The 24,268-nt window shown below is 52.3% G+C and overlaps 6 protein-coding genes across 6 annotated transcripts; 3 read left to right on the forward strand and 3 right to left on the reverse strand.

The window, feature by feature from the left end:
* Window positions 1-277: 277 nt before the first annotated feature.
* On the reverse strand, window positions 278-14,380 carry SNOG_13890 (hypothetical protein; the record flags this gene model as incomplete). The annotated part of the gene is given in 3 exon segments (XM_001804039.1): window positions 278-3,520; window positions 3,558-5,897; window positions 5,912-14,380. 3 exon segments carry the CDS (start codon window positions 14,378-14,380, stop codon window positions 278-280), a joined length of 14,052 nt encoding a protein of 4,683 aa, XP_001804091.1.
* Window positions 14,381-15,078: 698 nt separating this feature from the next.
* On the forward strand, window positions 15,079-15,956 carry SNOG_13891 (hypothetical protein). Its single transcript, XM_001804040.1, has 2 exons — window positions 15,079-15,335; window positions 15,443-15,956. The coding sequence occupies exons 1-2, from the start codon at window positions 15,129-15,131 to the stop codon at window positions 15,776-15,778; spliced, it is 543 nt and encodes a 180-aa protein (XP_001804092.1). The 5' UTR covers window positions 15,079-15,128; the 3' UTR covers window positions 15,779-15,956.
* Window positions 15,957-15,963: 7 nt separating this feature from the next.
* Window positions 15,964-16,647, reverse strand: SNOG_13892 (hypothetical protein; the record flags this gene model as incomplete). Its single annotated transcript, XM_001804041.1, has 1 exon — window positions 15,964-16,647. The coding sequence occupies one exon, from the start codon at window positions 16,645-16,647 to the stop codon at window positions 15,964-15,966; it is 684 nt and encodes a 227-aa protein (XP_001804093.1).
* Window positions 16,648-16,834: 187 nt separating this feature from the next.
* Window positions 16,835-17,941, forward strand: SNOG_13893 (hypothetical protein). The gene is made up of 2 exons (XM_001804042.1): window positions 16,835-16,933; window positions 16,982-17,941. The coding sequence occupies exons 1-2, from the start codon at window positions 16,882-16,884 to the stop codon at window positions 17,851-17,853; spliced, it is 924 nt and encodes a 307-aa protein (XP_001804094.1). The 5' UTR covers window positions 16,835-16,881; the 3' UTR covers window positions 17,854-17,941.
* Window positions 17,942-18,133: 192 nt separating this feature from the next.
* Window positions 18,134-21,823, reverse strand: SNOG_13894 (hypothetical protein; the record flags this gene model as incomplete). The annotated part of the gene is made up of 6 exons (XM_001804043.1): window positions 18,134-19,437; window positions 19,693-20,254; window positions 20,348-20,727; window positions 20,778-21,045; window positions 21,226-21,566; window positions 21,646-21,823. The coding sequence occupies 6 exons, from the start codon at window positions 21,821-21,823 to the stop codon at window positions 18,134-18,136; spliced, it is 3,033 nt and encodes a 1,010-aa protein (XP_001804095.1).
* A 1,241-nt stretch (window positions 21,824-23,064) lies between these two features.
* SNOG_13895 (hypothetical protein) lies at window positions 23,065-23,745 on the forward strand (the record flags this gene model as incomplete). Its single annotated transcript, XM_001804044.1, has 1 exon — window positions 23,065-23,745. One exon carries the CDS (start codon window positions 23,065-23,067, stop codon window positions 23,743-23,745), a length of 681 nt encoding a protein of 226 aa, XP_001804096.1.
* Window positions 23,746-24,268: the final 523 nt, after the last annotated feature.

The raw sequence follows: 24,268 nt of genomic DNA on the forward strand, positions 1-24,268 counted from the left end.
GCAGATCGTGCATAAATTCTTCTTATGTGTGCAACAAGCACTAATCTTTTGTTAGTCAGATCAGCAGTGGAGAACATCAGAACATTATCACTAGCCTCAAAAACCAAGGGTTCAAGTGATGAAAGTCGAATTCCTACCACAGACTACCATACACAAATAACTTTTGTAAATTCTGAAACGCTAAACGGGCCGATAGAACACCTAATAAGCCATGCATACCCCAGTTAAGTCATGAATACCCTGAGGATTGAAAATTTCCGCCCAGTGAAACGCCTGCCTATGCAGATCCGGCAACTTCTCCGAACCACTGCCTCAATGCCCCTGCCAAGACTCCCGGTAACTCCCTGACATCTCGCACAACCAGGTAATACCGAAAAGGAAACCGCTCCATGTACTTCCATCGTACCACCTTACCTTCTTTTGTGATCTCCACGGACTGCAGGTCGAGAATGGATGTCTTGTCTTTCTCCTTCGCAGGGGCCTCGTCGCCAGGCGCAACACTCGGTGCCGGCGCAGTAGAGTCAATGATGATAAACACAATCATGACCCGATCTTCCTGCGCCTTGCGTATCAAACGCTGAATCTCAGCGTGCGAATCGCAAATCCCATCAGACACAATGAGCATGAGTTGCCACAGATCCTCACCCGAGGAACTCGATCCTGTCGCTCTCGCATCTCTAAACAACTCCAGACTGCGATTGACAAGGCCACGGACATTCGTCTTCACGGCGTCGAAGCCGAATTGCTCGAATACACGAACGCCGGCTTCGGATGTAAACGGCTTGTCGAAGTCGTGCGCGACGTTGACATTAGAGCCGAACCCGACGACGCTAACCTCGCCAACTTCGAGCATGGCGAGAGAGCGAGTGACGAGTGTTAGTGTCTTTAGGGCAAGACTGCTGGCGCCGCTTTCGGCCATACTCTTGCTGTCATCGAGGGCGATCATGACTTGGTAGCTGCGCTTGCTGGGCTGGCTGCGACGCAGCCAGATCTTGTCGCGCTTGTAGCCGGACGCAATGTACGGAATGATGCGTTTGAGATTGAGACGCTTGCCGGTGCGGAAATCGCCGCGGAGCTTGGTGGCGAGCGTGGGTGCGAGGATGAGGCGGAGGTGTTCGGTCAATTGCTGAGAAAGGGAATGAGTAGCAGATTCATGAGCAAGCCAGAGCGCACGAGCGGTGTCTGGCGTGATGGTTGTGGCTTCCAGATGGGTGAGCTTGAGTTGTGTCTCAACATCGTTGACTGAGGAGGCATTAGAGGCCTCCTCCTCGAGAGATTGTGCATCCTCCATATCTTCATCTTCGTCGTGCTCATAGGTCTGTTGCTCGCCAACAAAAGCTTGAGGCTGGCCTTCGGACGCATGCGATTGTGGCTGCTCTTCTGGTGCCTTATCTTGGTCGGTATCTTGCATGTCAACGTCTTGCTTGGCGTCCACTTCTTGCTCCTGGTCGTCCTCAGGCCGAGTCGGCATCTTATCGTCTTCGTCGTTGACAGGTAGCGCCATGTCATGATCGAGCGCCGTCGCCTGCTCTTCAGTTGCCGTACCCAGCGCTTGCGTGTCGGCCTGAGTCTCGTCGTCTTGCACATGCTCGAAGTCAGCATCGGCCATGTCGACCTCCTTCTCAATCTGCTGAGCTTGACTCTCTTCTTTCTCGCGCGCTTCGGAGATCTGCTTCTGCTGATTGTACCACTTTTCTAACACATCGCCGAGCTTCTTGAATGACTGAGTCTCGCGTGACTCTTCCGGTTGCTCACCACGACCACCGGCATCGGGTTGGGCTGTCTGTCCAAGTGTTCCGTCTTCAGCAGTTGTCTCTTGCTTTTGTTCCGATGCATCGCCTTCTTGCCCTTCGTCTTGATTCGCAGCACTGGGGGAAGCTTGTTCGTTCTTGTTCTTGTGCGCTTCCTCATTGGCTTCGGTCCCAGCGCCAGCGTCGGCATTGGGGTCGGCTTGGTCCGTATCCTTTGTGTCTTGATTTGAGTCCTCGGGTGTATTGTCGTCTGGAAGAGGGACTGCCTCATCGTCCATGGGCTGGTCAACATCTTCCTCTTGGTCTTCCGGCGGCTGATCTTCGTCTTCGATATGGCCAGTTGTGTCCTTTTCTTCTTCACCTTGCTCTTCAGGCCCAATCTCATTGTCGACAGTATCTGGCTGAGCACTGGCATCTGGCTCATCCATATCCTCTTCTGGCAGATCGTCTCCCATATCCATATCGCCAAGATTGTCATCATCTTTCCCTTCATCGTCCTGACCATCAATGTTGAGATCCTCAGGAAGATCGAGCGTTTCTTCCTCCTTCGCATGCGGATCCATCTTCTCTGTCTCACCAGTTCCCACGTTTTCATCCTGGTCTTCTCCATCCATGTCCATTTCTTCATCCTCTTCCCTCCCTTCTTCGTCTTTCTTCTCGTCGCCGTCGTCTCCATCTTTTTCCTTCTCCTTCTCCTTCTTCTCAGCAGCTACCTGCTCATCTTTATTTTCCGTCCCAACATCTTCTTTGCCCTCTTTCTCTTTGGTGTCGTCTTCGTTACCACCTTCATCCCACATCTTCTCGTCGACAGCACTTGGTCCAAGATCATCGACACTGCCCACCTCACTTTGTACATCATCCTCGCCTTCTTTACCATCCTCATCGCCCTTGTCTTCATTTTCGCCAACCTCCTCTGTCTCTCCTTCCATCTCATTCTCACCCATTTCGACCGCATCTTCATTCTCCTCAATGCTGCCTTCACGCTCGCCCTTCTCTTGAGCCAAGTCTTCAAGATCCTCGTCATCTTGAATGTCCTTTGAGATATCTTCCGCTCCCTCGCCAGCACCAAGACCGGTACCCTCTTCGAGCTTATCGTTCTGGCCCTTCTGCTGATCGGGACCCTTCTCGGATGGTTGACAAAAGCCCGAGCTACCGATTTGGATGAACGATTTCGAAAGCCGGTGCAGCAGCGATGCAGTTGAAGCATGTAGATTGTCGAAGCGCTTCACAAGATATTCGTGGGAATTGGCATACTGATCCAGAATCGGTTTTACTGAAGCGAACAGACCTGCCATGGCTTGAAGACTAGTGCTTTCGTGTAGATTACGCATCTTGTCGAGTAATATCTGTATCGCGATGCTGATCTGAGGTGCATGAAGGGCACTAAGCGCGGCTGACAATGCCCTCTCTTCCTTCACAAGCCAAGATGCATCCTCGGTGGACGCCGGTACATCCTTCAGGGCCGCCTCAACATCTTGCATAGAGCCGAGTATCAGGTCTAGCACAGCAAAGACTTCTTTCGATTGTGTTTCCAGCGAAGCGCGCGATTCTTCCAAGAATGGGATGGTGTTGACTTCGGGGTGTTTGAACAGGAATGAGTGCATCTGTCGAAGAACAACCCTCGGCATATCGTTGTCTTCGATCCAGGCTTTGAACGTGTTCTGGAACTCATTCCTCTCCGCCTTGACAGCATCTTCAAGCATGACATGGGCCTCAGACTGGACATTGATTGGCATTTTTGGGCAACTGGTCACAGCAATCCGCAAAATCTGTAAACTTTGTGGCGTACTGTCGCATGGCCTGCACTAAGTTGTCAAGCTCCCCTGTTTTTCCTAACTTCGCCTGCGCGGAGATAATATCCGCGCCTGTCTTGAGCCCGACAACGAGCCATCGAAGGTTGGGCTGAAGAGAAGAGATCGCTTCAATGTTCTCTTCCGGTGTCCAGAAGAGGGATTGGTGACTGGCCGCACCTAGGTGTTCTACCAAAGACATTGGTGTCGCGATTACTCCGAGATGTTCGGATGCCCTACTCAGCACTTTGCGCTGGCGAATTGTGATGTGAAGGAGGCCTTCCAGATAGCCAATGCTCTTCGCGACGTCATTCGGCGTTAGATCGCCTGAGTGTTCCTTGGAAATTCCTCGGACCTGGATCATGATGTTCAAAGCCTTGTGGAGGTGATATTCTGCCGCTGCCCCAAGAGCTTCCTTTCCTTGCCAAATTAATGGCGCCGACGACAAAACGGTAGACAGGTCGTACTGCTGAACCAAGGTGTCAACACTGAGATTCGAATTGATGCCCATTTGACGCAGCTCCTTCATCGTATCGGCGTACACTTTGCGCTTCTGTGTCTTCAAATGCTGCACAGTCTCTTTGTTATCTTCGGTAAGAGTTGTTGGCGTGGCTTTCTGAAGCTCTAAGATAGACCCAGCAAGCTCCGTGACAAAGTTTTCGATGTACGCAGCACCATCGACAGCATCGATACGTGGAGTAGCTAAACTGTGCATCATCTTGACCGTGACAGGAAGCTTCCTGAATCGCGCTGGTCGCTCAGTCCAACCAGAAATTTTGTTGACACATAGATCGAGTGCCACTGGCTCGATATCTGTTGATACAGTTGCCAGTGTGACTTGTTGAAAAATGTGAGACTCGTCTGGCAGCCCGGTGCCCATGATGCTGGACACTGGCTTGTTCAAAAGCGCTCTAAACTTGCGCACCCACTTGCTCAACTTCTTGTGACTTGTCTTCGCGCTTTGTTTTAGGGCTTCAATATTCGTGTCCTTCCAACTGGCGAGCTTAATGACGTTGCTGACCTCCTTTTCCAGGTTCTGCCGTCCCTTCGTGAGGGCCTCGTTCACCGGCTTTGTCAGGCGCGCATGGTAAGCGATGAAGTTGTCGAGTGCAGTATGTAGGATTTTGAAAGTCTCGACATCTTCCATGCGCATGGCAGCATGCGCGCGAAGCTGTTGAAGGAGCTTGATACGTTGCTCAAACTGTCCAAGCGTCGTGCTATCGAAGAAGCCCTTGAGTGAATCGAGCAAATTCTTCGCATGTGTCCTCATGCTTATCTCGTCCTGGGTGCCCTCAGACGCAGCGATGATCGTCTCGTAAGCGACGAAGAACCAAGTCTTTGCATCGCTGCGCAGCTTCTCAGCCTCTAGGTCGAAAAGCCTTGCCCAAGTGGTGAGCTCAAGCTGGCGCCAGCTCACCAGCAGTCGAGTGAGATCATCGTAAAGGTTTGCTGTGCTGTACTCTTTGCTTGCAACCTTTTGCCACTCATGCATGTATGCGTATAACTTCTCCGCTTTTGTGATGAATTTTGCAACGGGATCAACGTGGCGGAATTCAAGTGTTTCGTCACAAGTGCGCAATACATCTGACAGTGTAGCGTGCTCGGGCCAAACGTCACGAATCTGTCGATAGCGAGCTTGAATTCGATGGACCAGAGTCATGAGGCGCTTGGCCTCAGGCAGATTCGCATCAAAGTAGAAATTATAAGTCTTTCCAGTGCCCGATGTCGATAGAGCGTTCGCTTTGTCCTCCAGCGTCAGGATTATAACTGGGATTGCGTCCTCGTATCTAGTGCATCGAGATTTACCGTCAGACACACGTCGGAGCTCTGAAGCAGACCAGGTCAGTAAAGTCTTGATAGTTTGCGAAGCGTCGCGACCTTCGCCAAACAGATCGGCATGGAGATTTGCGAGACGTATTTCGTGATCTCTGGAAGCGATAAACGCTGCCGTGGATTCTTCTAGAATCTCTTGCTCTGCTTCGTAGTCTGGGAAGAGGGTCGGGTCATCTTCGTCATTCTCCTCATCCATGCCGCGATAGGTGTATAAGCTCGAATCCTTAGCTTGTTTCTCTTGATCCTGAAGTAACTTCCTCTTCCAATCTGCGTAAAAGCTCGTGAATAGATTGTGCACCAAACGCCTCGCCGCGGACTTCGACATGGCCTGGGCATCTGTGCTCTTCACAAGCAGAAGCATGTGCAAAGCGTGCCATCGCACATCGATAGCATGCTCGCCTTGGTCCAACCCATTTTCGAGCCGTTTGATGATATCATCTGTCCTTCCGATCAAACTTTGGCGACCAAAGAAGGGTGTATTGTTGGAGATGTACTCCAGGCTCTTGATGATAGTGCCATGGCTCTTTATCTTCTTGCTCCTTTCGGCCCATCACGGAGGCCAACATTCAAGCATACCAAGAAGCCCACCACAGTATCAGTGATATCGTCGTAGGCACGGTAGCCCTCGGTCAGTCGTTGGATAACACGAGCTATGTTTTGCTGGAGCGTTGTATCTTGGATCGCTTCCTCTACGCTCATGGAGTCGTCGAGAAGAGGTCGAATTATGCTAAGCAAATTGGTGAATTCGCCCTGCAGGTCATCCAACTCGGAAACTAGTGGTCGGACGACGGCAGGTACGGGTGGCTCTGCGCCCATTTGCTGAATTGCAGTCTCAACTTGCCGGATGAGGAAGCTCGTGCCCTGACCAGTGAAGTCGTTCTGGAATTGTCGGAGCGCAGTCAGGGCCTGGTGAAGACGTTGCCTTTCATCGTTGAACATCTTGCGCTCAATCATTGGCCTCAGAGCAGGATCATGTGGATAGTTCGGAACATTAAGACTCAAGCCGAACAGGCCTAATTGGATCCATGCGTTTGCATCTACGCTAGCGGAGGTCGAACTGGCGCATCTTTCGAATCCTTTTTGTAGCGTCGATCGATACAGGCCAGACACCGGTGCGCTGTCGTAGAATGCTACCTTGCCGTCATCAAGCTTTTGACATATATCTACGCAGTGCGATGCATACAACTCGCTATATATATCAAAGTATAATCGTTCATTTGCACGGACGTAATCGTCTGTGATTCGGCCTACCTCAAGAGCAATGTGCTGCGCAATCACTTGTAGTTCGGTTTCGAAGCGATGAAGTTGTGCAAGCTGGACTTCATCGGCGCCATGTAGCTTGGAAAGTATTGACACATGGAATCGTCCCATGAGTGCCATGGCCTCTGCAGGCTGACGCGTGAGCCCGAGATGGCGATACAGCTTGGCGAAATGCTCCGTAGGCGTTTGCGAACTTCCGACAGCGACAGTTGCTAGCTTGGTAGGTCGACGTGCCAACAAAGCTGACTTTGCTCGTGTCGAGAGAACTGTAGCTGAAGGACTCTGGTACAGCAGCCTTGTGCTCTGATGATCGCTAGAAGCCACATCTAGGAACTGGCAGAAACCTTCAAATTCTGTTTCGAAATATGGCGTGGAGACGATGTCGTATTCTGTCGCGCTTGACTCCAGCTCAGCCACAGCAGGAGTGAGGCCTGCAATAAGCTCTGCCGCATCGACCTCATCTTTGCGGGCAAGATCCAACGAGACTGCGATCCTTTCGCGGATCTGTGTCATCTCAGCGAGAGTCAGGCTTGATCTCCACATGACGGAATCCAGTCTATCAGCTAGGCTCTCGAGCTGGAGGATAGATGTAAGCTGGGCCAGGGTTTTGCAGGGAGCGGGCCTGAAGTGACGCCATACTCGCTCAATGCCCAAGCCAGTTGTCAGCTGCACCTCGGAGCCGAATACTGCGATTTGCTTTGAAAGGGTCGTGTTTATGTCTGTAAACATTGGCACAGCGGGCTCGATTTTCATCGGGATGGCAGATGACAGCATCTTCAGGTACGTCTGGAAAGTGGCGCGGTCGAATCCTGATCCTTCGGCAAGTGCAAAGAAAGCCCAGAACAACTTACGCACAGATTTCAAGGACGAAACGCTGATGTGCTGTCCGCCGCGGTGTGCACTCCATAACGCTTCTATCATCTTCACTAGCGCTCCCAAGTAGGAATGAAGAAAGGCAGGCAGCTTTTGCTTCTCTTTGCGACGCTCAAGTCTTGCTGAAGGCAGGCTCGCAAGGGCGAGCTGCATCTTGTAAACATCCAGCATAATTTCATAGACGGATGCGGACCACATTGCCTGGGATAGCGAGGCATCACTTTGGTGCAGCGTGAGTTCGTTGCTGAAAGGATGGTAAGGCACTTGCTGTTGTGCAAGATCGACATCAGAGTCCGCAGCTGGTAGTGGTGACCGGGCTTGTGGTATCCATGCAGTTATCAAGAATTGAGCCATGTGCAAAATGTCGTTTTCCACCGGCTGTGGTAGTGCTTCTGAGGAGATGAGTCCCTGCCTAACTTGTTTCGTGAAGCTCTCCAGCAAGTCACTGTCCTCAAATGACAGCTTTTGGAAGCGTGTACTGCTCGTAGATTCGAGATGCTCATCATTCATCTGGAACCCGCGGAATCGGTACATCTTCGAGTCCAGCGGATAACTGACAGCTCCGTGCTCTTCTACATTCTGTGGCCCAAGCAAGCAAATCTCCACGGCCCGATTCCGCATAGCTCTCGAGAGCTCGCCGAACCTTGGATCCACCGTCATGAAGATCCTAAAGTTCGGATGAGGTCGCACAATCCGCGCTTCGCCGTCGGCCGTAGCGTGCTCGTTGATCGACAAGTAGCCATGTGGCTCGAGGAGCGAGTTTAGTCGATCGAGAACAGCGCTGGAGCAGAGATTAGCGTTGTCCAGCACGAGCCATTTGCCCTGCTCTAAAGCGCGGATAAGTATGCCATCGACCCATTGGAAGCGCGCGCCATCTATGTGCTGAGCTGCAGCTTGGAAGTGTGTTTGGAGATTGTTTATGAGGGTAGATGCTTCCTGACTAGAATCGGCGATCGTTTGCATGATTGATTCTGTGTCGGTGTTTGATACCATCGCTCCGGTTTCAAGCTGCTCGAGAAATCTCAAATGAGCTTGTGACTCTTGATGAGCTGAAGAGATACGGGCCCGAATGTGTTCTTCAAGCTTCTCCATGCAACGATGCACTTCTCGCAACGGGTCTACTTGCTCATAACCACCTACGAGGTCCATAGCATCAACATCCGCATTCATCGCAAAGTTGACAAGATCAGCTCCAGTGAGGCTAGCAAGCTGATGGATGATAGATGTCTTGCCCGAACCTGGCGGGCCGACGATGATGACTGGCCAGCGTTGCTTGACACTGATCAGCAAGGCTTCCATCGGCCCTAGTTGGTTGACCTTGAGAGTCGAGACAGGTTCGGGGCTGCTGGTAACTGGGCTACGCGACAGCAGACCCAGACCAACTTGAAACACTTCGGTACCTACATTGTGATACAGTGCGATGCGTGGTTCGTGGAGGCCGTATACAGTTTCGAAAAGCTTCAGTAGACGAGCTCGGTCGCTTTCGGAGCGGAAGCGCTGTGCAAAGATTGTGTCGAGAAAATCTCTTGCGGAGCCTGTTAGACCATCAGACGCGAGTAGATCCAGCCAGCGCAGGGTGTCACGCAAGTTGAACTCCCAGGGCGCACCCAGCTGGCCGAAAGAACGATGAGTAACAACTTGCTTGTCGAGCTCAGCAACAAAGCCAATGAGTTTGGTAATCTCGTCTTCTGTAATGTCGGGGAATTTGTTTTTGCAGATCAATGCCAAGTCCTCTGGCTGGAATACATCTGCGTACACCACCGTGAAACGGTTGACAAAAGACGCAGGAAGCCCTTTACGGCCACCACCTTGGTGATGTGGGTTTTGAGCTGCAAAAACTCTGAAGTCAGGATGCTTGTGGAAGGTCTGGTCTAGTTCAGAGATATACACCTCGCCACGATGGTCAAGAACTGCGTTGAGGCCTTCCAAAACAGACTGCGAAGCTAGATTCATCTCATCAAGCAAAACCCAGTCGCCGGTTTTCATGGCCTTTAGGAACGGTGCGTCGCGCCAGGCAAAGGTACCAGCTGCTCCTCCTTCGACCGGAACATCGGAGCCGAACAGATCCATCAAGTCAGTCTGTTCAGAGAGATTGAGACGGGTCAGCGGTTTGCCAATCGCCTTAGCAAGTGCCGTGACCAGAGTGGTTTTACCAACACCAGGGTTGCCCTCGAGAAGGATCGGTTTCGGGAGCTGAAGGGCTCGCACAACTCGCATGGCGTTTGAGCACGTTGTTGGCGCTTCCATCGTGAAGTCGGCCGAGCGCGATCCTCTGGTAGAGAATTTGGGTATCGAAAAAGAGCCTAACTGCAAGTGATGGTTGGAGCTTGTAATCGTAATATCATTGAAGTATAGTGGCGAGACATCTTGGCCAAGCAATGAGCCCAGTTGCTGCAAACACGCTTTTCGCTCATCTGATAGAGAGGATTGAGATATGGCGAGAAGACCAGCTGGGTTCGCGCCTAGCGTGTCAATGAAGACCATTGCAGCGCCATGCACAACGCCAAAGATCGGATCATCTTGAGGGCAGCTGCTCACAAACGACACCCAGGCCAGTGTGTCGCGTATTGAAATTGAGGAAGCGACTGAAGTGTTGTACTTGTCGTTGAACCATTGCGAGAACGAAACAATGGCTTCAGCGTATTGCTTTGCAGGGGGACTCAGCTTGGACTGCACGATCTGCATGATGTCGTCCAGGTTAGACATAGCTGGCACCCAAATCTCGGTAAATCGATTGCGAAGTGCAGGTGATAGCTCTTTCTTGCCATAATCACCACCTGGGTTCATAGTTGCTAGAAACTGAAAGCCATCTGCTGCGGTGATCTCTGAATCGCTAGGACCCTTCTCAGCAAGTAACAGTGTTCGAGAGGGCTCAAGGACACTGTTAAGACGTTCGAGGACGGAGTCATCTGCCAGAGAGATCTCGTCTAGAAGGAAATAGTGCCCCTGCTTCATGGCATGAACAAGGCTTCCGTCAGCCCATTCAAACAAGGCAGCGGCTTTGATGCGATTGGCATGAATCTCCTGTCGGTGATTGGTGGGTACCTCATTCGGCATCTCCTTCACGAACTTGTCGTATATGTCTAACAGATGCCCAAGGTCGATCGCTGCAGGATCGAAGTCCAGCCGCTTCGTAATCTCAAAGACGTCTATCACTTGATCCCGGATGAGCTCCTCTATGGCCGCACGATTCCTGATCGGGCGTTGCGCACCAATGAGATCGCCTGTCTCGGTATTTTGGTGTGCATTCAGTATATGAAGCTGACGTTTGTACTCATCGGCCAATAGCTGACAGACTGTTGTTTTGCCGCACCCTGTCTCTCCGATGAGTAGGACAGGCTCGTTGTTCCGTAACGCGTGTGCGACAAGGACAAAAAGTCGCCGCATCGCACCCGTCCACACAACACCAGCGCTGGCGCCTGTAGCATCTTTGCTCAAACGAGCAATGCCAGACCAAGCATCCTCAGCGAACATCTTCTCCACGTCAATGATGACCTTCGGTCCGTTCTTGCTCATCACGGTCTCCATGACATTCTTCACAGCGATACGCTCTTCTTCTTTTCGAACACGTTCAGCGAGTAGCATGTAACCATTGTTAGCAAGATCTTGGATGGTATCTGCCTTTCGCTGCGCCCATCTGAACAAGTCTCGCAACGTCGCGAAACTCTTTTGCTCGAAGATGCGGTTCTCCTGTCGAAGAGTCGAAAGCTCCTGGTACACCTTGACGATCCGCTTACACCAGGATTCTGGGATCATGGTACGGCGGTGCAAGATTTCCGTCAACTCTTCCACTGGTATGTCATCGAAGTGTAGTTCAAGAAAGCGGTTTCGAAATGCTCGTGACAGAACCTTGCGACCACCATACAATCCTGCTGGATTCTGCGTGGCGAACAACATGAAGTCATCGTGTGGTCGGACCACCTCTTGTGTTTCTGGAATTAAGAGCTCTCGGTTGTCGTCGAGAAGACGATTGAGCGCTTCGAGCACGTCTGTTGGTGCCAGGTTAAGTTCATCCAGCACGATCCAATGGCCTTCACGCAGAGCTTTGACAAGGATGCCCTCTTGGAAGATGAGCTTCCCATCAACGCCCGAGATGTATGAGCCAAGGTACTCCTGCAAATCGGTGTGCTCGTGGTTGTTGATGCGCACAAACCTGTTGCCAGACTTCTTTGCGAGATATTCGATCATGCTCGTCTTACCGGAAGAAGTTGGTCCCTGGATGAGCACAGGGTATCGACGCGTTGATGCGGCGCGTATTAGATTATTCATATTGCGCTGGACGAAAGGAGTGATGATGTAGTGAGATTGCTCTTCGACAGCATGCACACCTTGTCGGAGCCAGTAGTGCCCCAGCGAGATGTAACTCCGCCCGTCACTTGGCTGTCGAAGAGGCTGTCCAAGTTCAGTCTTGACCATTCCCTTCTGGGGGAAAAGATGTGCAGTGATCAGTGGCGCAACCAAATCTTCCGACGCTTTGCCGAGGAAGGTCAGGAAACTCATGTGGAAGCCTTCATATAATGCCCTTCGAAGGGTTCGCAAAGGAGCTATCTCCCTCGCGTATGAGAGTGTTCGAGTCAGTGTTCTGAGACTGAAGTGTGCTTTCTGATCAGCACCGTCGACTAGTCTATTCGACTTTGCCATGTCCTGTATCTTGAGGTAGAGAGTTGTGACATCTTGAGCGACCCTGGTGACGTTTTGGTCCGCGTTGTCACCTCCAAGATACTTCTCGACGATGTTGCGCAAGCTCGTCTCATCGCCATCCGGGCTTTCCACGTACAGTTCAGTAAACCGTGAGCGGATACCGGGAGGTAGATCCTTCTTGCCAACATCGGTCGCAGGGTTCATGGCAGCGAAGACTCTGAAGTTGGGGTGCGCAACTACACGCTCCACATTTCCAGTCTCAGTGAGTAATATCGAAGGCCTGCCATCAGGGCCACCACCTAGCAAATCAGTGAGCGCCTCGAGAGTATCCGAAGAAGCTAAATTGATTTCGTCTAGCAGCACCCAGTCGCCATTCCGAACTGCCTTGACGATGTTGCCTTCGAGAAACGAAAAGGCAAAGGCTTCTGATCCGCTGGCTAGCTGTGCCTCCAGATCGTAGAGATTCGTCGCGAACTTCTCCCATCGAGCATTGGGAAAGTTGGCAGGCAAAGAGTCTGTTTTTCTCTTCTTTTTTGGCTGCTCACCGTCTGGGTCAGGGGAGGAGGTTTGCGACTCATGTGCCTTGCGTGCCGCATCCACCATCTTCAAGGCCTCTCTCCACAAAGTGCATACCCGCTTCCATTCGCCTTTCGCCACACGCTTCCCTAGAGTTTCTATGAAGCGTTGGTTTTTCTTTCGGGAGAACGTTGTGTCGAAGATATCATCGAACTCATCTTTGAGCGGAACAACTAGGCTGCGAACATTGACTGGCTTGTAACCACCGAGCAGATCCCCACTTTCGCTCTGTTGGGACAGGTTGAATGCGACTAGTTTGCGGCCGAGCTGTTCCGCCAGATATTGGATACATGTTGTTTTTCCTGTACCAGTTTCGCCTACAAGTAGTAGAGGCTCCTGTCTGTCGACTGCCACGGCGATCTTCTCCAGTAGTCGAAGAGTGTAATTGTTAGTTGAGAATGGTCGGCTGGATCCAGTGCGCTTCGAGACTTTGTATTTCGACAGCTTCACTCGTCCTATCTGAATACTACCTGAAGCCGAGCTCTTTGAAACGACCTGCAGCTTGACTTCACGGTCCTTCAGCAGATGGATCATGCGTTGGGGATCAATGTGCAGTTCTTCAGCTACACACGCCATAACTTTGAGTTGTGCACTCTCGCCACGCAGACTTCCTGCGAAGCAATCGAAACCTTCCATCAAGATTTCGTCTTTCTGCGCAGTACTGAATGGCCGCGAAGGCGCAAGCAGAACATCTATCCTGTCACACCACTTCAGAAGGTCTCGTGGTGTTATCGCTCGTAGCGAGGTGCCATTCTCAGAAGAGAACTTGGGGTCTGAGTAAAGCTCGATCAGGCGAGCGTACACTTTAGTTATTCCGGACAAGTGTTCTCGCAAGCGTGGGTAGGTCGTAGTTATGATCTGCTCAAACTCTGCCAGCTCTGGCATACAAACTGTGACAGAGTGCCAAAGGCGGTGCCCAATCATGTTTTGGCGCGGTACAATCGCCTGGCCGCGGGGGTTGAGCGTACTACGCATCGTGGCAATGATCCGGAATCCCCTCGCTGCTCGTACTGTCTCGCCACGGCTGGGAATGAGAAGTTCGCCACGTTCGATGAGTGGCAGTAGAGTGCTGACAACTTCGTTGGGTGCGCGGTCTAAGTCCTCGATGAAGATCCACCTCCCTTCACGTACAGCAGTGGTGAGGACGCCGGGACGCCAGCTGAAAGTTCCAGGTTTCGCTCCAGTAGCATACATTCCTATCAGTAATTTTGCGTCACTCTGCTCATTGAGGTGAAGGGTAACCATCTTGTCGAGCTTGTTGAGCTGCCATGCGAAGTGGCGCACGAGAAGGGTCTTGCCCGAGCCGGCAAGACCTGTGAGTAGAATCGGACTCGACCCCAGAAGTCCTTGAGCGATGTTTCTCAAGTTTGAGTCGGTTGTTGCTGTCTTGATGAGCTGAGACGGCATCTCTCGTGAAGGAGCTCCATCTAATCTCGGTAGCAGAATGCCGTTCACATTGAGGGTTAGACCAGAAAGCTCTTGGTCCGGCCATGAAGTAGATGGTAATGTTTCTTGTGATTGCCGCTGCTGCTGCTGTATTTTGAGCTGCAGACTCTTCCACCTCTTCTCTTCCCACAGTGACAAGAAGCGATAGTCGATCTGCAAGATTTCCCATGGTCCTTCAACTTCTCCTTGACCGACGTATCGTTTGAGCATCTCCTGGGTAGCATGATCGGCTGCATGAACGTACAAACAGAACGTCCGGATCGCAACATAGCGTATGGCGCGACTAGGGTGTTGAAACAAGCTTTGCAGAACAAGCGGTCGCACATATCTTGCGAAGCCCCTGCAATCATAGCTAAGCAGCCGAAAGGTTCCTAGGAGTGATTCAAGAAGTTGCGGCTCTGTGATAGCGCCCGCCGATGAGGCTGAAGCCTGCGATGCCACAATTGGAGAATTTGACACATGTTGCAAGAATCTTTCCACGTGCTCTGCGAGGTGAGGCGCAAGCGGTAAAAGTCGTCCAAAAGCCGCAACCTTGAGCGCTGATTGCGTATTATTCTGAATCCAGCGCGCACACAGCTCCGTAAACAGGCCATCGTATTGCACAAAAAGTTGATCCGTTGATCCAGGCTTCAAAGCTTCCATGGCAAGCCGTTCGACATTGGGCGCCATAGCAGCTGTTCGGGTGCTGTTATAATCCGAATAGGATTCCTTCTGTCTTGTATGTCGACTGGGGCGCCTTTCCCATAATTTCGACGCGTGATAAAGCCCGAAAGTAGTGTTTCGTGGCGTACATGTATCGTCGTGAAGTTCTCTCGGACTTTTTAGCGGGCCCCGCCAAGCCACCAGACCCAATCGGTAGTCGTCCGCTCCGCAAAATCTCAGGAAAGCAAGTACGACAACGACATCAGCCAGGACGTCGAAAGTCGCCAGTCACGTTACGATCCACTTCACAGCACCAATGGCCGCCCCAGCATCTCGCGCCATGAGGCGTTGCATTTGTACTGCTCGACCTGCCGCATACGTACGACCGACCGTTGGAGCCACACAGCAGAGGATACAGCGGAGATGGGCGTCGGGCGAGGCGAACCCCAAGATTGCGACAATTGTTGATCAGATTAGCCAATTGACTCTCTTGGAGACTGCAGACTTGGTGTCTACGTTGAAGGTAGGTCAAACCCTTGGTTGCAGAGCATAGTGGCGACTTTATGTTCAGCTGCTACTCGCATGCATTCAACATCAGCTGGAACTGGAGACTAACCAGAGACCCAACAGGAACGCCTAAACATACCCGACATGCCAATGGGAGGCTTCGTCGGCGGCGGAGCAGCAGGCGGCGCCGCACCAGCCGCAGCCCCCGTCGAAGAAGAAGAAGCCGCCCCCGCCGCAGCAGAAAAGACACTGTTCAACCTCAAGCTCGAGAAGTTTGACGCCGGCGCGAAGCCAAAGGTCATCAAAGAAGTCAAGGCAATGTTGGGACTAAGTCTGGTGGACAGCAAGAAGTTTGTTGAGAGCGCGCCGAAGATGATGAAAGAGGGCGTGCCAAAGGAGGAGGCGGAGAAGATTGTCGAGACGCTCAAGGCGCTGGGTGCGACAGTCGTTATGGAGTAAGAGGGAAAAGAGAAGAGATGGAAAGTGTATCATAGCATTGCATGTGGCGTGTACAGATATGTTGGGCATGATATCGGATGTATTCAGTACAATGAAGTGGGCCCTGTGAGCCCGTGGTATCTCCACCAAACGCCTCGCTATGCAGTCCATGATTCCAAAGAATAGAAAATAAGCACCCCGGGCCTTTATCCAAAATGTATGGCCTGGTCCCTCTCCTCGCGATCTTCTCTTCCGACCACATAATCATCTTCGCCAATCTCACTCGCCTCTTCCCACAGCTTCTCCATCTCCTCGTCGGCCTCTCCACTGACGGCCCAAATACTCTCTCGCAGCCGCTTGTGTCGCTCCCGATCCTCCTCTATGCGCTGCTCAATCTGGCGCTTGTCCATCTTGACGCCCGCGGTGCCGTTCTTCTGGGTGCCAGGGCTGCCAAACGGCATTTCGCCTTCTCTGCTCTTCAGCACGGCTTCCAGCTCCGAGACAGTTTCCTGCATGAGGATGCCCCTCGCCTGCAGTGTCTGCAGCACTTTCCTCACAACGCGGACATTGGCGCCCTCCTCGCCGACCACACACTCGACGACGCGCAAGATGTCGCGCTGCAGCATGCGCACGTAGCCCATGGCGGAGCCGTCGCCGCTGCCGTTTTCCTTGACGGCCATTTCGCACAGACATTCGATGAAGAACATGATGTTGGCGCGCGTGTTCATGTTGGTGCGCTCGAGCTGCTCGAGGATGCACGAGTGCAGGTCCTCGTCCATTTCGCGGTTCTTGAGCGCATAGAGGGCGGCTTTCTGGAGGGATGTGTGGCTGGCGGAGAGGTGAGAGAGCAGCGTGGTGAAGCGCTGGCGGACTTCGAAAGGGTCGGCCATGGTTGTTGTGCGTTTGGTGCGCTTGGGTGTGCGTACTCTGCAGGAGCACTTCGTATACGCGTAGTGGAGGTGCGAGTGTCGCGCTTTCCATCGGCTGGCCCAAGCTTGAAGCTCGATCCTCGTGCCTCCCCCGCCGACGTCGCTCTTGCAGTCCCATGCAAATATTTGGTAGTCACTCTTGCTCTCCCTGACCCAACACCACCAAAACCAGGAATTGCGAATAGACCAGACACTATGGCAGCTTCCCAGGATCCCAAAGGTCTTACATTGACCGTGCTCGGCTCCGGTACGTCTGCCTCTCACACTGCATGTGGAAACGTGCTAACTTGCCCAGGCACAATGGGCATAGCCATAATGGGCGGCGTAATGTCCTCGCTCGCCAAAGCGCAGACACAAGCAACCATCGACCCAGCCTCGGCCCCCAAGGACACGCCCAACCTGCAGAACTTCGTCGCATGCGACACATGGGCGCCCGCCGAAGCCAACGTCAAGAAGGCCCTCGGCCACTACAACTTCTCGCTGCAGACGTACACCAACCAGAACCTCAAGGGCGTGCAGGCTGCCGACATTGTGCTGCTGTCATGCAAGCCCTACGGCTACAAGGACATTCTCGGTGAAGATGGCATCAAGGATGCGCTCAAGGGCAAAGTGCTCGTCAGCATATTGGCGGGCGTTACCCAGCAGCAGATCGAAGACTTCCTGTACCCCGAGGGCGCGAGTAAGGTGGACGGTGCCTGCCGTGTCGTGCGCGTAATGCCCAATACGGCGTCTTTTGTTGGCGAGTCGATGAGTGTTATCCAGACTTCCACTCCGCCGCTCAGCGAAAGCCAACACAACCTGGTCAACTTCGTCTTCTCCTCCATCGGCCGCGTTGTTTCGCTTCCGCCCGCACAGATGGATATCTCGACGGCGCTGTGTGGATCGGGACCGGCCTTCTTTGCCCTGATATTGGAGGCAGCGGCAGATGGCGCCGTGGCTATGGGATTGCCGAGGGCCGAAGCACAACTGATGGCTGCGCAGACAATGCGCGGTACCACTGGACTGGTTCTCAATGGCGAGCATCCTGCCGTGTTGAAGGACAAGGTGTCGACGCCTAGGGGGGTGCACCATCGGCGGGCTCATGTCGCTCGAGGAGGATGGCGTCAGGGGCAGTGTCGCAAAGGCAATCCGGGAGGCATGTGTCGTAGCATCACGACTAGGTGGTGAGCAAAGGGAGTTTGTCAACCACAGGCGGTAAATGGCGGAGAAGCCTTGGACGAACAAAATGAGCAAAATGATACCAATACTTATTTTCGATTGCATGTTTCATTTTATTGGACCTATGCCTAGCTACCACCCGCCCTACGGCTATACATCGTTTGCCATAGGGTATTATATTACTAGAAGCTAGGAGCACGAGGCCATCACAGACATATCGTAGTTGTACCCTTACCAAGTAGATCTGCGATTACAAGTGCAAATACTCCCAACTTGTAAACACAGCCCATCACCTCCTCTCCCTTTCCCTCTCAACCCTCTCCAAATCCCTCTCCATATCACCCTCCGTCCTAACCCCCCCTCTCCTCGCCTTAGCATTCTTCCTCAACCCCGCCGTGAATAATCTCGCAATATTATCGTCGCCAGTAGCGCCACTCTTCCTGCGCTTATCGCGGTGCGAAGACAGTCCCGACAGGGGCCGAGCATCTGCCTTCGGACCACGAGGCGGTTCAACCTCGTCGTCGTCATACGAGCGTTTGGAAGAAAGGGAAGGTCGAGACGACGAAGAGATGCGCGAGTGCAGAGGCTTGCTTGGCTTATCGCGACTGTCGCGTTCACGAGCATTGCGTTCGCGCTCAGCAGCGTAGTGGTCCTGGGTTTCTTTCGGCGTAGCAGCGCGGCTCGGGATAGACGCGGTGCTCGATTTACGACGGTGGTCCTTTGCGTCACCGTGATCGCGATTGCGGTCCGCGGCTGGACCTTTGGGGGGCTGGAATGCTCGAGGGCCAGTGGGAGGCTGGACGGGTGGCGGCATGACGTTCTTCGAACGGCCCTTGATGCTGAAGCCATTTGCTGAGGGACCAGTGGGCGCATTGAGCGGTGGAGAGGTGGCGCGCTTCTGCATCATTGCGCCAACAATGTCTTCTTCACGATCACTTGGCCTTTTCTCCGTCTTCTCTCGAAACTCACGATCGCCACGCTCGCGCTCGTCATGACGCGGTGAACGCTCGCGATCGCGCTCCTTACGGCTGCGGCGCGAAGAGCGGTGTTTGTCGTCGTCGTAGCCGCGCTCGTCGTCTTCGGCTTCACGACCCTTGCGGCGCTTGCGGTCCCGGTCTTTGTCGCGAGTTCGATCATAGTCGTAATCACGATCACGCTCTTTCCGGTCTTTGCGGTCTCGCTCTCTATCTCTCGATAAATCGCGGTACTTTTCCTTGTCGGGCCTGTGCTTGCGCCGCGAGCTGCCATCAGAGTCCTTCTCACTTCGAGCATACGCCCCCTTGTCGTCGTACTTCTCATCGCCTGGAGATCGCGAGCGGTGCCGCCGGCCATGCTCCTTGCTTCGATCCCGGTGTGATCGTGAAGGCCGATGCTTGTCCTTGTCAGGACGGCTACTACGATACTTGGATTCCACTGATGCAGTTCGTGTACGGTCGCCACGACTCGCTCTGTCGTCACGCCGCTCGTCATCGTCTTCCTCCCGACCCTCGTTTCGTGACGACCGATGAGGGAGCCGCTCTTTCCGCTGATCGTATTCGCTGTCGTCTTTCGGTACAGCGGAGCGCCAGCCGACGTCCCGCCGCGATTGGAGATCTGCTGAACGTGTGCGTCCGCGGTATTCGTTCTTCTTATCATCTCGTTTTCTAGATCTTGATCGCGAGCGCGAAGGCGACTTGTTAGCGACTCGCATGCTTTCGTCCCGTTGCGGAGAGCGCCTGGAAGTGTCAATACTTGTCCCAGTCACTGTAGAGCTGCATGGTACATACGATCGTACCCTACGCTGAGGGCTGGTAGGGGCGATGTCATGGGCAGAGGTCACACTTTTCGGTGTTGGAACAAAACGCGCACTGTTGACTCTACTAGAGAATCCAGTATTTGGGCGACCCTCACGCATGGCTCGTGGACCTGTCGGCGCTCCAGCTACACCAACACCAATTGGCTCAGTAGGCTGATCCGTCAGTACTTTTGCAGCACCATATGCGCCACTGTTAAAGGCTCCACGAGAACCATAGTTGCTGTAACCCATCTGCATGTTGGAGTTGAATGAGGGATCCATGGGAGTATGTTCGAATCCTTGGCCCATCATGCCCTGTGCATATGGCATACCATTGGACGTCATCGGCTGGCTGTAATCATCCATTTCCATGTCACCAGAGTCGAAGGTTTGGATCGGATTCAGGCCACTCATCTCATTGGTGGCATCTCCTGCTTGGTTAGTAGCATCGCCCGCCACCGTAGTAGTATCGCCAGAAGGAGCAGAATCCTGTGCAGTCTGCAGACTGGACTCTGCAGTAGCTTCGGTGCTTGTCTTACCTTCTTCAGTAGGCCCTGCGGACGCCGCTGTCTGCTCATCGCCAGTCTTGGCATCAGAAGCTTTGTTAGCGATTCCGTCAGGCGACTGGCCATCACGCTGTGGAGAAACAGAATCGTCAGTTCGTATTCGTATAAGAGATTTACCGACCGATGGAGTCGGCATTGACGGGTGATGATGAAATCGACGTACGTTGGGGGCAGGACCGCTTCGGCTGCCGGGGCGAGAGTTTGCGTTCTGGAACCCAGAACCAAAGCTTCCATGACTGCCATTTCGCATGTTTCGCTGGGGATGGCCTGCTCCTTGATTGGCAGGGAAACGATTTTGGTTCTGGTTTGGGAAATTATGCTTGGGGAATTGGTTCATCATCTCGGGATATGCTCCTGATTGATTATATCCACCCATTGAGCTGAACCCGTTGTTGTTGTAGTTGCCATAGCCACCACCCATGCCATTCCAACCACCATAGTTGCCATTGTAGTTCATGGCCGACATGTCGTTCATGCCCATGCCCATGTTTCCTCCATAGTTGCCGTACATGCCGTTGGCCATGCCGTTCATGTTGTTGAAGTCTAAATAGTTAGCGACATGTACTTCGCAGCGAGGTGATGTGTTGACATACCCATGGAATTCATGCCATTCCAGTTGCCGTTAGCCATCATGTTGTTCATGCCACTGATGTTATTCATGCCGAAGCCCATGCCGCTGTTGAAGCCGTAGCCCATCTGGCCAGCCATGCCATTCATTGGCATAGGGTTGTTCCCCATCATGCCGCCGTTGGCGGCGTTCGCATTCGGCTCAACTGTGGCGGCATCTGTGCCCTTTGCCACGGTCTGTGAGGCGACACTGCCGCGTCGCTCGGCCTCGTCATTCTGTGGAGCGATGGAGCCCTGATGAGGATTAGTAAGAGGGTAAAGAGAGACAAGATGCATTCGGCGATCACTGGCACGTGCTGCAACAATCATGTTCATTCTTACTAGACCAACCGAGCTAACGCTCTGGTTCAGAAGCTGTCTCAATAGATCAAGTGTGTGTGACAGCAATGCAGAAATAAAAAGGTACAAACCTACCTCGTTCGGTTGTTCAACAGAGCCGGCGCGCTCATCTGCGTCCCGGCTGTTCTCCACTGCGGCCTGTTCATCACTGATGCCTTCCACCTTGGACGCCTCTTCGATGCTGTCCACAGGCTTGTCAGCTGCGTCACCTGGCGGCTGAACCTCGGGGGCGGCAGGCATTGACTCCACCGATGTGGCGGAAGCCTGGGTGGCCGCCTTCTCTTCCTTCTTCTTTTGCTTTTGCAGCCATATCCTAATGGTGTTGCGGAGAGTCTTGTTGGGTGCGCACGACTCGGCCTCGAGCGGTGAGTGGTCGCACGATGGGCACGTCGTCGGGAAAGCAAGCTTCTCTTGGCCTGCACCAGCATTAGCTTCCCTTTGTAAGCAGTTGGGGGACACAGATAGGCTCACATGGGGGGCATATAACTTTGTTACAGCATAGGAGCTTGTATGCGTCGAGAGCAACCTGGCCGTCGAGCGCGCAATAGAAGCCCTTGGGAAAACCAGTCACGGGCAGAGACCTGTGCATGTCAGCGCCTATTCCAGTAGTGACGGGTAGCAAGACTACGCACAGCGCGTACTCCCTCAGGTCGTCGGGGAGGATGTTGGCCATGGTGAGGCTCTGTGCGTCTGCGCCGGTCGTGGTGAGTGGAGGCAGCAGCGCAGTATCCAGCCTCTGGTACGGCGTAGCTTATGTCATTAAATTGATAATACAAGAGAGTGTGAGAAAGTGGTGAGACAAAGGCGCTCGAGGTAATTGCAGACAAGCGGCCGATTCGCTTGCAGTTGGCGCGCGTGCGAGTTCGTGACAGGGCGACGTTGGAGTCGCGACTTCTGGAAAACTTCCGCGGCGGACGTGCACGTGATGGTTGGGTAGCGTCACGTCACCTGCGCGGCACGACCCCTGTCCACCACCTCGTCGTGCACAGCAAATTCGTCTGCATTGTGCAGTCACTTTCCATGTTACTTGAATGCCCAATTCACGGAACATCGTCTTGGTCAACGTGAGAGTCTCCAGACGCGTTCCTTGCTATAACTTGTCAACAACTCACAGCACATCTGATAGCCTGGAGCTATACACAAGGCATTGCTGCTGCATCCAAAGTGTAGCGATACTTTGTATATCTTCAGACTACCATTTCATCAGCAAAACCCTATACCATTCTTCGCGCAGATCGAACCAGCAAAACACCCCAACGTCCGCTAATCAAACCTAGTCTAGCGTTCTTGTCATCGTCATCGCACGTTCCATGCACATGTCTCCCCATTTTCGGCTCGACCCGGACCTGTCTCCTTCGTCCCAAACAATCCACCATGATCCTTAGCCAGATATCCTACTTGGACTGCATAGCCTTTCTCGTATTTCTCACGCCTCAGATTTTTATACAGATTGGTTTGTTTCCCATCTTGAATTGGCTGATTCCAGCGTTGCCATGGCTCGGTACGTGATCCGTGATACTCTATCCAGGCATGCTCATACTCATAGTCCCGAAAGTCATTGTGATTCCGTATCAATTCGTAAGAGAGAGACTGTTCATTCCCCATGAGAAGCGCACGCCATTTGTGCAAAAGGCAACTCCATTCCAAGACCTTGTGATCCGCTTTGTTCGCTTCGCGTTCGCGGAAATGCCTGCTTTCATAGGCAGAACATTCTTCTCCAAAGCAGTCTCGTTACCGTTCCTGAGATTCCGGATGCTGAGGCATGGCTTCGTTACTAGTCCCATTCGTTGGACCGAGGTCACGCGACCAAACTTCAGGGGCGTCTATATCGTACATGACCAGCAAGAACAGCCTGATATCATAGTGTATTATCTACATGGCGGGGGCATGTCTATGGGAAGTAGCTACTTCTACATGGAATTCCTGCTCGCATGGGTCACGCTCCTCAAGTCTGCCGGATATCGCAACCCAGCTCTCTTTGCTCTGGAGTACACCTTGGTTCCAGATGCCACATACCCCACCCAACTCCACGAGGCAGTCGCTGGATACGAACACGTACTATCTCTCGCTCAATCATCAGCACGTATAGTGGTAGGTGGCGACTCAGCCGGCGCCACCCTAATCCTCTCTTTCCTATTGTACATATCCGAACACCCCGAGCTGCGCCACCAAAAGCCCGGTCTCGCAATCATGATATCACCCTGGGTCACCATTGTATCCAGCAACAACCGCAATACCGCTTCCGACTACCTCAACTCCGCAACCCTCAAGCTCTACGGCATGCAATACATTGGCGACAAAGTCTCTCCTTCTGATCCCATCGTGTCACCGGGGTATTGCAAAGACGTGAAGAAGTGGAAAGAAGCTAGTCCAGAGCACGGATGGTACTTTGTATACGGAAGTGAAGAAGTGCTTGGCCCAGAAACCAGGCGGCTGATCACATTGTTGAAAGAAACGGGCAAAGAAGTGGAAGTTTGGGAGGAGAAGGGCGGGATTCACGCATGGCCTGTTGCTAGTCTTTATCTTGGGGAAACTAGAGAAGAGAGGCTAGCTGGATTAAAGAGTATTGTTAAAGCTACGAAGGAGAGTATATAATCTTTAAACATTTTAATAAATAGAAGAGAGAAAGTTAGTACTAACAGCACTACTACGTAGGCATTTTAATACCTAGCTTCTATAGTATACTCTATAGGTTCGCTGCTACTATAGGTTTGCTGCTATTCTTTGCTAAGCTCTTACTAAAACTACTATACTTTAGCCTAAATTAGCTTATTTTAGCTCTATATAGCATAAAGTAAGCTATAATATTATTCTAAGTCTACTTCTACTATATATTTATATATATGCGTATTATATCTAACGTAACTAGCAACTAAGTTATATAGATAACTAAACTACGTATCTTTATACTATTATAACTTAATACTATAGTAGAGTTATATACGTTAGTGCAGAGCCTAAGCCTAATAGAATATTAAGCAAAGTATAAAGGTAGAAAGAAGCAGTTTAGAACTTAAGAACTTAATTAACTACTTCTATATTAACGAATTCTATTAGTAAGCTAGCTATATTAGTAAGCTAGCTACTTTTTCTTAGTAATATATCTTATAGATTAGCA

The sequence above is a fragment of the Parastagonospora nodorum genome, assembly GCF_000146915.1.
Source record: "Parastagonospora nodorum SN15 chromosome Unknown scaffold_28, whole genome shotgun sequence".
Lineage (NCBI taxonomy): Eukaryota > Fungi > Ascomycota > Dothideomycetes > Pleosporales > Phaeosphaeriaceae > Parastagonospora > Parastagonospora nodorum.

What these genes read in the sequence shown, in the direction of transcription:
- SNOG_13893 (XM_001804042.1), top strand. Translation starts at nt 16,882, where the DNA reads ATGGCAGCTTCCCAGGATCCCAAAGGTCTTACATTGACCGTGCTCGGC. An exon ending in ATTGACCGTGCTCGGCTCCG is followed by an intron (nt 16,934 to 16,981) that starts GTACGTCTGCCT and finishes TAACTTGCCCAG; the next exon opens with GCACAATGGGCATAGCCATA.
- SNOG_13891 (XM_001804040.1), top strand. Translation starts at nt 15,129, where the DNA reads ATGGCCGCCCCAGCATCTCGCGCCATGAGGCGTTGCATTTGTACTGCT. An exon ending in ACTTGGTGTCTACGTTGAAG is followed by an intron (nt 15,336 to 15,442) that starts GTAGGTCAAACC and finishes GAGACCCAACAG; the next exon opens with GAACGCCTAAACATACCCGA.